General features: G+C 40.3%; 2 protein-coding genes and 1 pseudogene across 2 annotated transcripts; 1 reads left to right on the top strand and 2 right to left on the bottom strand.

Annotated features, from left to right (window-relative positions):
• Nucleotides 1–813: 813 nt before the first annotated feature.
• Nucleotides 814–4,093, bottom strand: LOC113107864 (selenoprotein K-like; annotated as a pseudogene).
• A 4,951-nt stretch (nt 4,094–9,044) lies between these two features.
• On the top strand, nt 9,045–11,353 carry LOC113106808 (uncharacterized). The gene is made up of 2 exons (XM_026268829.1): nt 9,045–9,534; nt 10,268–11,353. The coding sequence occupies exons 1-2, from the start codon at nt 9,108–9,110 to the stop codon at nt 11,254–11,256; spliced, it is 1,416 nt and encodes a 471-aa protein (XP_026124614.1). The 5' UTR covers nt 9,045–9,107; the 3' UTR covers nt 11,257–11,353.
• A 1,788-nt stretch (nt 11,354–13,141) lies between these two features.
• On the bottom strand, nt 13,142–14,295 carry LOC113106807 (uncharacterized). The gene is made up of 2 exons (XM_026268828.1): nt 14,197–14,295; nt 13,142–14,072 (listed from the first exon to the last, which is right to left on the bottom strand). Exon 2 carries the CDS (start codon nt 14,005–14,007, stop codon nt 13,147–13,149), a length of 861 nt encoding a protein of 286 aa, XP_026124613.1. The 5' UTR covers nt 14,008–14,072; nt 14,197–14,295; the 3' UTR covers nt 13,142–13,146.
• Nucleotides 14,296–15,143: the final 848 nt, after the last annotated feature.

The following is a 15,143-nucleotide window of genomic DNA, read 5'->3' as shown; positions in this document are numbered from 1 at the left end:
CCTCCTTTGGAAACCATTTTCCAGAAGTACAGTATTTTATACCATATTTAGGTCAATGATCTTAAAACGTTATTGTCACGTGTGCCTAGCTTAATCATGTTATTTGGACAAAGTATATGAACGCTATACTGACATTAGTCTCTGGCTCTCTAACAACTTTCTTTATTTAAACAAGAGTAAGTCTGAGGTTCTGATTTTTGGCTGGTCAGCTAGGATTTAAAATTATCCTGTTTGTTTACAAAGTGATATCTGGTCTTGACCCCCTTTTTATTTCCTACTCTCCTCTTTTTTTGTTGTTGTTGTTGTAAAGCACTTTGTTTGTAAATGTGCTATAGAATGTGCAAACTCATGTTTGCTCTCTTGCTTTTGTGAAGATGTTAGTTTTTTCAGGAAGTAAGTTGAAGTTGAACATCTTTGATGGGTTTGCTTCTTACAAACATGCAGCTTTTTTAGCACCACCATAATAATAATGTCACCCCTGTTTGTGTAATAGACTGTGTCTCTCAAAAGCATCCTAAGATAATTTGATCGTTGAGGCCATTGGTTGTAATGGTTTTACAATCTACTGAGAGTTATGATGCTTTGGAAAACACAACCCAGGTCTCTCAATATTTTTGCTTATAGAGCGAATAAGATAATAATCACTTAATTAACAATAGAATATTAAATTGAAGTACTATTTAATAACTTGAAGACAGAATTAACTGTGCTGTATGTAATTAATGTAACTGCTGGATAAAAATTTTCCAGATCTTCTTGACTAGATGCACTAATAGAAGTAATAATAGCCATGAGTCTGGACAGAACAAACCATCTTCATTATAACTTACTTTATTGATGCAGGGTTCATACAACATTACTTTCGGAAGATATTACTAAAAAAAGAGAGAGAGAGAGAGATTTAAGTTATGTAACCTGTGTGTGTGTGTGTGTATGTGTGAGTGTGTGTGTTATTCTCTGATGGCGGCTGGGGTCTGGCTGCCATGATCAGTCGCTCCGGCCCCTCAGACGAGGAATTCCCAGAGTAACGTCAAGAAACTGCGTGACAGCAGCGGCAGCCGAAGGAAGAGGAGTGTGACGTACTGAGTGTGTGTCTGCAGCGCAGCTCTATCTGAGCAGCATGCAGTCTACAACCAGCGTGTCACACTCCTGTGCGCCTGCATCGCTGTGCAGGCGTTTACCTGAAAGACAGACACACAGACGGTTTTTACTGATGAACTCTTCTCAGTAGGTTTTTGTCAGGTTGCTCTGCAGGCTCTTCTCTCTTCCTCACCTTCCTCATCCTCCTCCGCCCATAGGAGGAGGGGTGGGACCCGCACCGTGGTTTATTCTGCCCATCCGCCGGCGCCCAGGGAATCCAGGAGGACTGCAGAAACACACATCACAGTGTAAACACACAGAACCGGATCGAGTCATGAGTTCAGAAGCAGTGGTTCTGCTGATGAAGGGTTGAGACGTACCCTCTGCCATCACTGAAGCGAGACGATGCACTGCTGGGGCCATCTTTAGACCGATCAGGCTGAACGAGAGTCTGGAAGCTGCGGAGACATTACACAGATCATTAGCTCGGGCAGGTCGATCATCACTAGTGACCTGAGCAAACCTCTAACACTAAAGCGCTGTCAAACCGCTCACTGGCCACTATATAGTGCACTACATCTGGTGCAAGTCCTGTCTGAATTCACTTTATTTCCTACATTCCTTCACTACTTTTTACCCACAATGCATTCTGATTTTGAGTCTACAACTGATGTACACTCCAATCGAGTTTGAAGGAGAGATGTCGTTTACATCTTACATTGTCATCTTTCTGCTTTAACATTTATTTCATAAATTATTTATATTGAAATATCTTGTGTAAGCATTAAGTCAGTTTAATATTTGACTAATTAACTGAGGTGGCATCGTTGTTAACTTCCACAAATGATGATCATTCGGTGGATGATTTAAAAAAAAATTGTTAATCACCTGTAGGTAGTGTTTTCATGATGTAAAATTAACTGAGGGCACAAAACACTGCTCGGGAGAGTTTTAAGTTAATAAAAATAATAAAACTCTTAACATGAATATGTGTTAATGTGTGTTTATTTTTGACGGCAGTTTTTCACTTGTATTTAATGATTGTGAACATAAAAACATTACAAAACAAATTAATACATTTTCAATTTAGGCAAACTATTCATTTAATGCCATATCAGTTTCAACGGGTATATTTATAACAAAAATATGAAATTGTAATATCACATTATACAAATAAACTGTATAAACCTTTCAGTTTAATATCTGACAGACATTATACAATTTTACAGTTATTTATATCCTTACCAGTTCCTCATTCACTCTTATTTCTGAATTAAGGACAGTCCAGTAAAATATGCTCAAAGTTATTTTAAAGAAAATCACACTCTGATGACGGTCCATCTTTCAATATGTGTAGGTCTTGAGTGAACTTACAGTCTGATCAGGACTTCATTTACAACAGGGTCGACTACTCTTCATTTGTTATGAACATATTCATCTTATACGCATTGAGCCTTCATTTATTTTTTATACACATTCAGTATTGTTAAAAATCCATATAAGTTCAGTAGCCTGCGGAACGAGTCTGGACCCTGATCTTAATTATGATTATTATAAGAGGCTTTATAAAAATTGCAAAAACGACTGTGAAACTCTTGGAAGCATTGATGACTACAAACCAGGCAGTGGTTTAAACCACTGTTTACCAGCAAAAGTGTTTATGAATTTAGGTACATTTTAGCTGAACAATTTTCATTTAATTGGGATTTTGAATTTTTGCCACAAAAAAAAAAAAAAAAAAAGTGTAATAACTCGAAATGCAGTGGAAAATATATTTTCAACACATGTTATTATAAATGACTAAAACTAGTATTAGGCAATATAAAAACTGAAACTAAAGTTACTGTCCCAGCTGACCAGAGAAAACACACATCAAACTAAATGGACTCACAACAAGCCGATGAACTCGACAGCCCCCCAGAAGAGCTCACTGAGGAAGGACAGGCTCCAGGGCGACCGGGCCCTGCTGTCCAGAACCTGACCTGAGGACAGAGAGACATCACACACAACAGTCCAGATGAGATACAGACCAGAGAAAACACAACTGAGTGAGGAGAGAGAGAGACATCACACACAACAGACCAGATGAGATACAGACCAGAGAAAACACAACTGAGTGAGAGAGAGAGAGAGAGAGAGAGAGAGAGAGAGAGATCACACACAACAGACCAGATGAGATACAGACCAGAGAGAACACAACTGAGAGAGAGAGAGAGAGACATCACACATAACAGACCAGATGAGATACAGACCAGATGTGTCACTTATACTGGACGAACAACGTCTAAGTTGATGTGGTGCTGCAACATTACGAATCCTACTATGTCGACAGCGTTATTATGAATATTTAATACATCACGTTCGTAAAGGCATATGCTGTATATACGGACCAATAACGAATATGTAAACTGGCGAAATGTAAAGAACCTCGAATTAATTTAATAAATATTCAGGAGGAGCTGTGTGTATTCAGGATTCGCGAAACATTCCTCTTAACGTGACCCGGATATTATGATTGTAACACACAGATGTCGGTCTGTGATTCATACTGATATAAAGTCTCAGATCAGGCAGAGTGACACACAACAGCTGTACGTTAGTAACATTGGAGGTATTAAAAGTCAAGTCAAGTCTGCTTTATTGTCAATTCTTCCACATGTAGAGTATATACATACAGAGAATCGAAATTAAGTTACTCTCAGACCCCGCTGCATACATATAACATTAACAGTAACGTTAGAGCCTAAAAATCTAGATCAAATATAAAATATAAACAAACTAACACAATGATGCTAAATCACATATTTAGTCACGTATGCTCATTTATTTGATATAATAACAATAGTGCATGTTTGTCAGCAAAGATAACATCATTTTTCTTAACAAAACAAGAATTGTTTTTAGCACTTACCGTTTGACACATAAACCATCGTCAGTGTTGTTTAACCGGAAACTAGGCTTCTCTTCCGGTACTGCGCGCTGGCGTCAGTGTTCTGTGGTGACGTTTACTACAGTCAAGGAAGGGCGATTTAAACTTATTCATAGAACAAATCTAGCTAAACCATCATATTTCGCAAAAGAAGGTTGCTGTAAACTGTACCTTTTGAAATAGATGCTGTTTATTTTATTCGGTATTGGTAGTTTGATTTTATTTTCAACCATTTATCTGAAGTCGCAAAAACCCTAGCTGTAGTATTTGATCAACCTTATCTTATTAGCTAAATTGCATATTCATAAGTGTACAGGACTGTGACATTGTTCATGTAAATGGTTTTAAATATATTTATATATTATTATAGCCTAAGCATATATACTGTCTGAAGAGGCAAACAAAATTTGCTTTACAGTGCAGAAGAAATAAGACCGTTTTAGATAAAGAGAACACAGGGTGCACTTGACAGTATCCTATACTAGCTGTAGAGGGTGAGACACCTGCACCTGTTACAGGACATGAAAATGAAAAAAAGGAAGAAAAACAGTCAGACCAAATCTCTAAGACATCTCCCTGCTGACTTAAATGATTGTGTTTCAGAAGCAGTTTTGGTTCTAAATAAGAAAGAGGAACTGAACCAATAATGTGTTGTGGTAGATTACTAATTTTGAGATGTGTGTGTGTTCTGTATATATGGTGTATGAGGACACATGTGTATGATGACATTGGTATAAGGCAAACATGGTATAGGAGGGCACTTACTGTGTCTTTGTAAAAAAAAATGCTTAAGAACAACAACAAAAACATGCTAAACAGTGTTTTTTAAATTATTATTATTATTCAAAAATTACCAGTAGTTTCGTAATTTTTTTTCTACTGTACAAACTGTATTTTCTATCCCTTTACCTTCAGCCTGCATTTTTATTTTTTCAAAAAACTTAAATGTCCCCACAAGGTCAAAAATGACTGGTATATACCAACACACACACACACACACAGAGAGAGAGAGAGAGAGAGAGAGAGAGAGAGATCAGAGAGAGGCTACTGTCATCAGGTAAACTGTATGTGCTCTGCAGTAATCTGATCTAAATGAAAACATAATTGGACCAGGCAATCCTCTTCCATTGCTCCATGGTCCAGTTCTGATGCTCATGTAAGCACTGTAGGTGCTTACAGCTGGACACTGGACAGGTCTGCGATGTGACCAGCAGAATAAAGTCTTCTGTGATTTGTGTAACAGTAGCTCTTCTGTGTGATTGGACTGGACTTGCTGCCTAATATATCCCACCTCTGTAGTAAGTACCACCGTAACAATACAATCAATGTGAGAAATATATATATATATATATATATATATATATATATATATATATATATATTTTTTTTTTTTTTTTTTTTTTTTTTCTTGTAAATGAATTTGAGGTATTAATACACATCCATTTGAGATTCAGGGCTTCTGTAATTTATGTACTCTATTTTAAATTAAGTTTAGTAAAACTTTCTTGGTTTTCACAATTAATGATTACATATTTAAATTAAAATTCAGGATTTATAACTATATTCTTCATTCAGATATATACACTCATTAGCCACTTTATTAGGTAAACCTGTTCAGTTGCTTGGTAACACAAACTGCTATTCATCCAATCACAAGGCAGCAACTTAAATTTTCATGCACAACCATCTCTAGGGTTTACAGTGAGTGGTCCGAAAAAGAGAAAATATCCAGTGTGCGGCAGCTGTGTGGATGAAAATGCCTTGTTGATGTCAGAGGTCAGAGGAGAATGGGCAGACTGGTTAGAGATGATAGAAAGGCAACAGTAACTCAAAAAAACACTCATTACAACCAAGTTATGCATAATACCATCTCTGAACGCACAACACGTCAAACCCTGAAGCAGATGGGCTACAGCAGCAGTACCTGGCAGCCCCTCTGCTCACCCTCAGCCCACCATCTATGCGGTGCAAGCTCCACGGGACAGCCATCCTCCAGTAACGCGGGGGCCAGAGTACCCCCTGTCTCTGCCTCCAACCGCTAAGCACCGGACGCCGCCTCTGCCCATTGACCTATAGGCTCCACCATGCCTCCTATTTCCCTCCTCATCAAGTGCAGTGATGCAGTGACTCATGGGGAATGTAGTTCGGATGTGGTGCAACAGTACGAGAGGTGCTAGTGTCCAAGTGACATCTGGTGGTTGATGAGTGGAATGGTCCTGAGAAGTTCATGGGCATTCCATCTAATGATCATGACATAGCCAACGACATAGACCCCCCCCCCCCAAAAGGAGCGGCTTCTAGATGCTCAAAACAATCTAGGAGCGGAGGCGGAGGGATGGAGGGCCAGGTCCATGAGGAAGTGCAGTGGTCGGGGCAGAGCAGACAGAACTGGAGCCCTTCCTGGGCCTAACATGGAGATCATGAGCCTTTCCTGGACCTGACATGGAAAAGCCCGCCATGGGCTTAACTCGGGAACAGTGGCCCGCCATGGGCTTAACTCGGGAACAGGGACCCGCCCTGGGTGTAACTTGGGAACAGGGCTTAACTCGGGAACAGGGGCCCGCCAAGGGCTTAACTTCAGGAACAGGGCTTAACTCGGGAACAGGCACCCGCCGTGGGCTTAACTCGGGAACAGGGGCCCGCCATGGGCTTAACTCAGGAACAGGGGCCCACCATGGGCTTAACTTGGGAACATAGCTTAACTCGGGAACAGTGGGCCGCCATGGGCTTAACTCGGAGATGGAGCTGGAGCCCACCAGGGCGGAGCAGAGGACCACCACAGCTGAGAAGATGGGACAGAAGCCCACCAGGGTGGACCAGACGACCACCATAGCTGCGCAGACGAGACAGAAGCCCACCAGGGCGGAGCAGAGAACCACCACAGCCGAGAAGATAGGACAGAAGCCCACCAGGGTGGAGCAGAGGACAATCAATCAATCAGGGGTGGTTCTAGGATGAGTGGAGATCCGGGGCTTAGCCCAGAAAAATCCATTTATGTGACTTTTTATTTTAATAAATCAGAAAGATTTACCTTGTTTAAAATCTACAAAAAAAAAAAAAAAAACTAATTTAAAAAAATTTATTTAAAGTTTGTCCCGTGTATCCTGACACATATGCTGATGTTGTGTCTCTATCTCACTTTTCTTTTCCAATCAAGCCTGACTGCTTACACTCGTCCTGGTAGAACAGGAATAAGAAGCAAAAAAGTACGCTAAAAGTCACTCAAGCAAATTTTTTCAGTAAACACCGCTGTGTGCTGCTGCAGAGCACAACAACATGCTTTGTTTGGAACCATTTCCTTTGCGAAATATGTCTTTTTTTTATTATCTTGTATATTGAATTGTTGTCCTGACGGAAAATTCTGCCACAGACCGTGCTAAGCAAACATTATAACTGCTCGGTGTGTGTGTGTGTGTCCTAAAGACTGTGCTGCGCAACCGTTAACTGTTAGATGTTCAAAATATAACGTTAAATCAGACACAATTTAAAACCCGAAAAATACGTTTTACGTCCTTTTTTTTTTTTTTTTGAAGAATTTTGAAATATCCATTTTAATTTTCAAATAAATTGATCTAGTAAAATACTACACGCCAACAAACCGCCTGCCTCCAAAAGATCTCATTTCATTGGCTGGATCGTACAGACGCTCATCGATGGTTGGCCAGTTTACATGTCAGTCAGAAGCACTAGACTCAGTGGGCGGTTCTCGTCGTGTGTGAATGACAACGCGTAAATTGACAGACACTGTAGACATGAGAGTCGAGAGATATTTATTTATTTAAATTATAATATATTAATTGGTATACTATATATATAATATACTAATTACTTTATTGGGCATGAAAACTCATTGATGGCATGGTGGTAATAAAAACATTCGGGGCTTTACTGAAAACATTCATGGCTCCAGCCCCCTAAGCCCACCCCTAACACCGCCCCTGCAGTCAATCATTGGTCATATTTTAAGGTTTATTGTAATTTATTGTTTTGACTGTTTAAGTTTCACAATGAAATATCCAGGTCATATCTGACTGACCGAAATTAAGATTTTATGAAATGTGACATTTTCATGTTCCATACAAATATTTGATAATAATAATCATGAAACCCTGCTAAATTTGATGTTCATCCCAAGGTTATTATAGTTTTACATTTTCCATTAGTTTTAATTTCGTTTTGACTTTTTGTTTTCAAATTCAGTTTAGTTTTAATTAGTTTTTAAAGTGGGTTTACTAGTTTAGTTTAGTTTTTCTTTTTTGAAAATGCTTAGTTTTAGTTTAGTTTTTATTAGTTTTAGTGTCAGGTTTTAGCCTTTTTTTTCCTAATTGGGGTTAATTGTCAGAGGCAAGATTCAAAAAGATCAGAAAAAGTATTGTGTAATAATAACTCAACAAAAACATCATACAATTTTAGAAACTATTCATTAAAAAATAAAACCAGTACATAAAATATACATATGGGCACAAATATATAAACAGTCTCAACACTCCGCAGTAAGTGCAAAATGTGTAAGTGACGTGTGCCAGTAAAAACCCTAAGAGCCAACAGACTAAAGACATACTTAAACCCCCATGTATTCAACCCATTTTTAGCCACAAAAAGACTTTTCTGTCAGATTGTCAAGAAGATCAATCTGAGAAAAGAACATGACAAATAACACACACACACACAAAACATTTTCAATACAGATTTTCTTTTTTGTGTGTGTGTGTGTGTGCCTTTGGTGTTTGTGTGAGTGAGTGAGTGGGTGAGAAAGAGAGAGATGGATTTACTTCAGTCAAGCAATAATTTTCTATACAAAATTCACACCCTAACGTAAGACAAATACCACAGCTGTACAATTTTCACAGACTATACTAAATTTACCCTAGCCTCCTCATCTGGATTGAAGCACCAAACATTCAGTGTAAGAGTAAACAAATGACATAAAATTATTTAATATTTGAATAACAGCTTATATAATGTTTTGACATCAACAACCCAAGTCCATTTTACCTCAAACTTGCGACTAGTTAACTAAGCAATTAGTCTTTTTCACACTTCCGGGTTTTGTGTTTCCGGCGTTCGCCAACGCAGGGTAAAGTTACTTCCGGTAACAATGGCGGAGTCGAGGAGTAAGTGTTGCTGTAGCGTCCCTCAGTGCACTAATTCTAAACAAAAACAACCATATTTGAGTTTTCACGTGTTTCCTTTAAACGAAGACCACAAAAAGAAATGGATCGTTGCTATTAGACGAGAGGAAGGGTGTACTTTCGTAATTCGGAGAGGTAGCACATATGTCTGTAGTCAGCATTTTACTGCTGCCGATTACGTTCCAGGAAGTTCGCGGCTGAAAGTTGGTTCCATTCCCAGTCGTTTTCCGTGGAACAATTTCCATGTACCCCCTCAAAGGCTGTCAGCTTTTGAGAGAACTGCCTTGCGACTTGGAGTGGACGTTCGTGTTCAGGAGCAGCAGGTGGTAGAAACTGCACCTAATGAATCCATTCAAGTTGAGGAACATGATTACGCGGCACAACCACCTCCAGGTAAACATTTTTTTTTTGCTTATTCTATAATTGCAGGCACATTTGTTGTCCAAAGTTTCAAGCCTTTTCAAATAGTTTTCAAATAATATTAATCATTTTATAATTTTCTCATTGTCGTTGATCACAGGATGTATAAGGCCATAAAAATATTTTCTGTAAATAGTGTCTTGTATAGCTGGAAATAATAATCTTGTTGAAATGACAGTGATGTATGTGTGTGTCTGTGTATGACTCGATTCTTAAATACTATTAATATTCTCACTCTATTTTAATAATATAATTTCATGGTGGCAGAATTTACACATCAGACAACTAGAAATAAATAAAAAAACAATAATATCACAAGATGTTGCAGGTTTTATGTGTGTGTGTATATGTATATATGTGTATATATGTATATGTGCGTGTATATATATATATATATATATATATATATATATATATATATATATATATATATATATATGTATATATATATATGTGTGTGTGTGTATATGTGTGTGTGTGTATATATATATATATATATATATAGTCTGTAACATCTTGTGATTCATGACACTGAGTAACAAATAGAATTATTGAAAGAAATGTAAAAGCAGGGACAAAACATATTTTGGACACCAAATGTACCTGCAATTATAGAATGACCCTTTTGTCTTTGGTGCAAACAGTGTACTGTGATGTGAAATTTACAAATAGTATGACTAACTATATATATTTTACATTTTTATAGGTGCATTAGATGAGGCTCTGCAGTACATCGAAGAGCTGGAGGCAAGGTTGCAGAAAATGTCACTAGGAAAACAAACAGTACTGAACAGATTTTGTGTTTCTGATCAAACTCTCAGATACTACACAAAGTTTCCGTCACAGGAAGTTTTCCAGGTGTTCTGGGAGTCTATATGTCCATCTGCTAGCAATCTGGTGTACTGGACCAAGGCACAGAGGATGGGTCAGGAAGCATCCCCAAGCCCTAGCCCTGCACGGAAAATCCAGCTCATAGATGAACTGTTCATGTACTGCTGTCGGGTAGCTGCTGGACTGAGGGAACAAGTTATTGCAGACATTTTTGGAGTTAGTGTGGCTACGGTGAGTAGGACCATTGTCACCTGGGCTAATTACCTGTTCTTTGTGTTGGGTTCAGTACCCATTTGGATGTCAAAGCAACAAATATGCTCCTCCATGCCAGAGAATTACCGTTTGTTCAGTCCACACCTGCGAGTCATCCTGGACTGCACAGAAATCCGCTGTGAAAGCCCTACATCGCTGACACTCCACTCTGAGATCTTCTCCAGTTACAAGAGCACTACCACATTCAAAGGTCTGGTTGGGGTAGCTCCGTGTGGTGCAGTGACTTTTATCTCTCAGCTTTATACAGGTACAATCTCTGACAAAGAAATCACAAAGAAATCTGGGATTTTTGACCTGCTTGAGCCTGGAGATGTGGTCATGGCAGACAAGGGTTTCACGATTGAAGACATGCTCTCCAGTGTTGGTGCTAGACTGATAATTCCTCCTTTCAAATGTGCCAAGCAGTTCAGCAAACAGGAGTGTGAAAAAACACAGGCCATTGCATGCCTCAGAATTCTGGTGGAAAGGGTCAAGGAAAACCACATCTGGGATTCTGTTGTGCCACTGACATTGTCAGGAAGTGTTAATCAGATCTGGCATAATTGCTGTTTTATGGTTAATTATCAGGGACCAATGTTTCTTAAAGAGTGATTGTGTATTAGCATGTTAGATTTTATTAGAATGACCGATTATTATAATAGTAATGTTAACTTGTGACAGTTTTTTAATTTTTTAAAAAAAGTTTTTTCAGTTAGTTGCAATGCATACCTTTAATATTTACCATCAATAAATGTGCTTTTACTTTTTATTGTAAATTAAAAGTTAATCTGTGTGTGGCGAGTGGGGCGGGGCCGAGAGGCGTGGGAATGAGGAGTGAGGCCAGGTGTAGTGATTGGAGATGAGCTGCACCTGCGCCCCACCTCCAGTATCGAGTCCCACGTAGGAGATGGAAGGTTATAAAACTGGAGCGACGACCGTGAAGGACGAGAGAGGACCAGGCCTGGACAATATTTTATGTTTTGGCTTTTATTTGTGCGCGTCAGTCGCCGTGAGGGGCTGACGCGCTGTTTTGTGTTTATTTTGAATATTAAAATTATGTTTTGATTGTGCGCCAGTTCCCGCCTCCTTCTTCCCGATGATTATGGAGTATTTAATATTATTACAGTGGTGCCGAAGCCCGGGAGATGGAGGGACGCGCTGCTGAAGATCCCTCGCCGCTGTGGTGAATCCGCGGTGCCCTCGAGCAGGCGAGGTATGTGCCGCCAGGGACGCTCGAGGCGGTGGGCTGGAGTGAGTTGCCGGGGACGGGCGAGCTCGCTGCCGGCCGCCCATGATATGGAGGGGCGGCTGCCGTCCGTGAGGGAGCGGAGGAGTCGGCGCCGTTCGCCAGGGGGCGGGAGCCTGCTGCCTCCACGATTGAGTCCGGAGGGGAAGGGAACGGGGGACTCCTGCCGCTGCCCAAAACCGGAGGAGCCGTCGCCGTCCATCGGGTGGCGGAGGAGTGTCGTGCCGTCCGCCGAGGGCCGTCCAGTGCCACCGCCGGGCACCGCGGAGGAGATCACCCAGCTGGTGGAGGGCCGAGCAGCAGTGCGTCTGGGAACCGGAATTTTTTTTTTCTTTCCTCTCTCCCCTCTCTCGTCCTTGTCGCTCCTCCTTCCATCTCCTTTTCTCTCGCCTCGTCTGTCCTACCCCCAGGTTCCTGCAGGTCCCCGTGAGCGGTCCCCCCCCGGAGGGAAGGGGGGGGGGTAGAGCGCAGTCTCGAGGGTACCCCCCGGCCTGCGAGGGGCGATGGGGGTATGTGGCGAGTGGGGCGGGGCCGAGAGTCGTGGGAACGAGGAGTGAGGCCAGGTGTAGTGATTGGAGATGAGCTGCACCTGCGCCCCACCGCCAGTATCGAGTCCCACGCAGGAGATGGAAGGTTATAAAACTGGAGCGACGACCGTGAAGGACGAGAGAGGACCAGGCCTGGGACATTATTTTATGTTTTGGCTTTTATTTGTGCGCGTCAGTCGCCGTGAGGGGCTGACGCGCTGTTTTGTGTTTATTTTGAATATTAAAATTATGTTTTGATTGTGCGTCAGTTCCCGCCTCCTTCTTCCCGATGAGTATGGAGTATTTAATATTATTACACTGTGTATATTGAAACAATCTGTATTAATTAACTGGACAGACACAATGAAATAGCTGATAAAGTCTTTTTTATAATAATTCATGAAAAAAAATTGTCAACTCTGCTCTGGTGTTCATTGTTATTTCACACATTGTATTAAATAAATATATACAACCAGTAAATGTGTATGCATATCATATACGTTATAGAATATTGAATACAAAATGTGTTCAGCTTGGTATGTACATATTTACATCTATTTAAGCGCAAGCACTATATATTCAATCATACAGTATAATTTGTGATTTCTCTAATATGTTACAAAAGATCTACACCACAAAATATGCTACATACTACTCAACTACATAAAGTATATACACATAAGAAAAAAATCTTAAATTCATAGTATAATATGAAAATAAACTGTCCATTCATACCGCTGACAGATAGACACCCATGTAAACGTTATAATAGTACATGTCTAGCTTGTCTTTCATTGATGCTATGAACGCATCATCTCGCCAGATCCTCTGTATTGTGCAATCTGATTTCGTGTCAGTCACAAAGTCACACCAATGAAGACCAGTAACTGCAACCTGACCTTGTACCTGCCAGTAGTACTTATGGGTCTCTTTAAGTTTGGCTATTCCTCTCTGAATTTTCACAAACGGAACCTGAGCAATATTGTCAGCAGAGGTACTTTTTACCTCCACTAGTCCAAACTGGAATTTTTCAGATGGATCGTGGACTTGTCCGTCTGGACTAGCTCCCAGATGTGGTACTTCTGGGTTTATAATAAAGCCACATGGTAGGACACTAACACTTGCTGTCTCAGAATATTTTTTCAAAATATCTGGCTCAAGTTCAAGGCCACGTTTCATAGCACTTGTCTGCCTTGTGCCCTTAATGATTCTTGTGGCCAATGACTGACTAGCTGAATCCCCAACCACATGACAAACCTTCCGGAACCTGCTCGCAGTAATCCTTGATTTCCGAATTTGTCCCCAAGCAGTGCATTTTGACTGTAGTCTTGTGGCCTCATCAATCTGGCAAGCTGAGCTATGGGTAACCTTTATAGACTCCAGATGAAGTGCTTGATGGTGTGTGGGCACAAATTTAAAATTACAGCTAAACTCATAACCAAGCACAGGTAGTGGGGGAAAATTAACATCAGGAACACCTGCAGCTATAGGGGGACATTTGTAAGACAGTGGACTGCCAAGAGGTACAGGACCAAATTGTGAGGGGACCAACTCTACTTTTGACATACCCTCAAGTATGTGTGCCAGCATAGGCTTGGGATTTATCCGATTTAGTTTTGCACCAGAAGCCAAGACATCAGCATCTGGAAGGGGACCTAAAGAAATCAACACAAATTATGAGTCGTGAAGACATTAAGCTGTAGCTGTGCGCACACACACACACAAACAAACAGAAACAAAACAAACAAACACACACACATAAACAAAGTTGTGAATTACCCGTGTAAGCCTTGTATAGGGTAGACTTGATTCCAGTCTTCCCAACTGATTTTGGTTTCACTACACAAAGTTCACTCACTGCCTCTGCATGTACTCCCTTTATATAAAACGTGTACAGTAATAGTTAAAAATTGTTTATTGATCTTTGGTGATTTTCATTTTTGTTACTTAATCTGAACTCTTGTTCATTATTTATCTATGTTTTAATGTTAACATATACTTTCTTTGAGTTAATAGTATTATTACCAAGTGCAGAGAAGAAAAATACATGCCTGTGTTCTTGGACGATGCCATCTCTGTGGCTCACTCGTGCAGGCCAGTGGTGGTGGGACGGTTTGTAAATTAAGCTGCACGTAGTGGGCTGTCTGATACAAAAGTGCTGTCAGATGGTTGCACAATCCTTTACCAGCTGCACAGCTGCAAATATAGTCAGCAACACTAACGACCCCCTCCGATTCCAATGCGATCTGTTTGAGAAGACAATTGTTTAGCTAATGAATTGTAATTTTTATTAGTAATATACATTACGTGCTTTTAATTGAAAGCTGCAAACAGCAGCAAAGGCAAGAAATATAGAAAAAGTCTGCAACCGCATAAGATTTAAGAGACGTAACGTTAACTTAGAGAGAGAGAGAGAGAGAGAGAGAGAGAGAGAGAGAAAACGTTACGACAGGTGAAAGTAAAAGAAAGGGAATTGAAAATCTGCAACCGCAGTTATTTTAACTAAAATGGAGTGACCTGCAGTCAGAACAGTAATAGCTGATCTGATGAACTCATAAGCCAACAGGCATATTATTTACATATAACCTCAAGTGTGTGGGGCTCCTCATTTTTCCTCATAGAATGATAACACCTTGCTCTCACTACCACCTTCCGTTCAACAACATTCGAGACTGAACACATACGAAATGGTTAGCATTCATAATGTTGCAGATGCTAGCGTCAGC

This window comes from Carassius auratus, chromosome 8 (assembly GCF_003368295.1).
Source record: "Carassius auratus strain Wakin chromosome 8, ASM336829v1, whole genome shotgun sequence".
NCBI classification, from domain to species: domain Eukaryota; kingdom Metazoa; phylum Chordata; class Actinopteri; order Cypriniformes; family Cyprinidae; genus Carassius; species Carassius auratus.
This window is presented reverse-complemented; position numbering and strand designations above follow the sequence as displayed.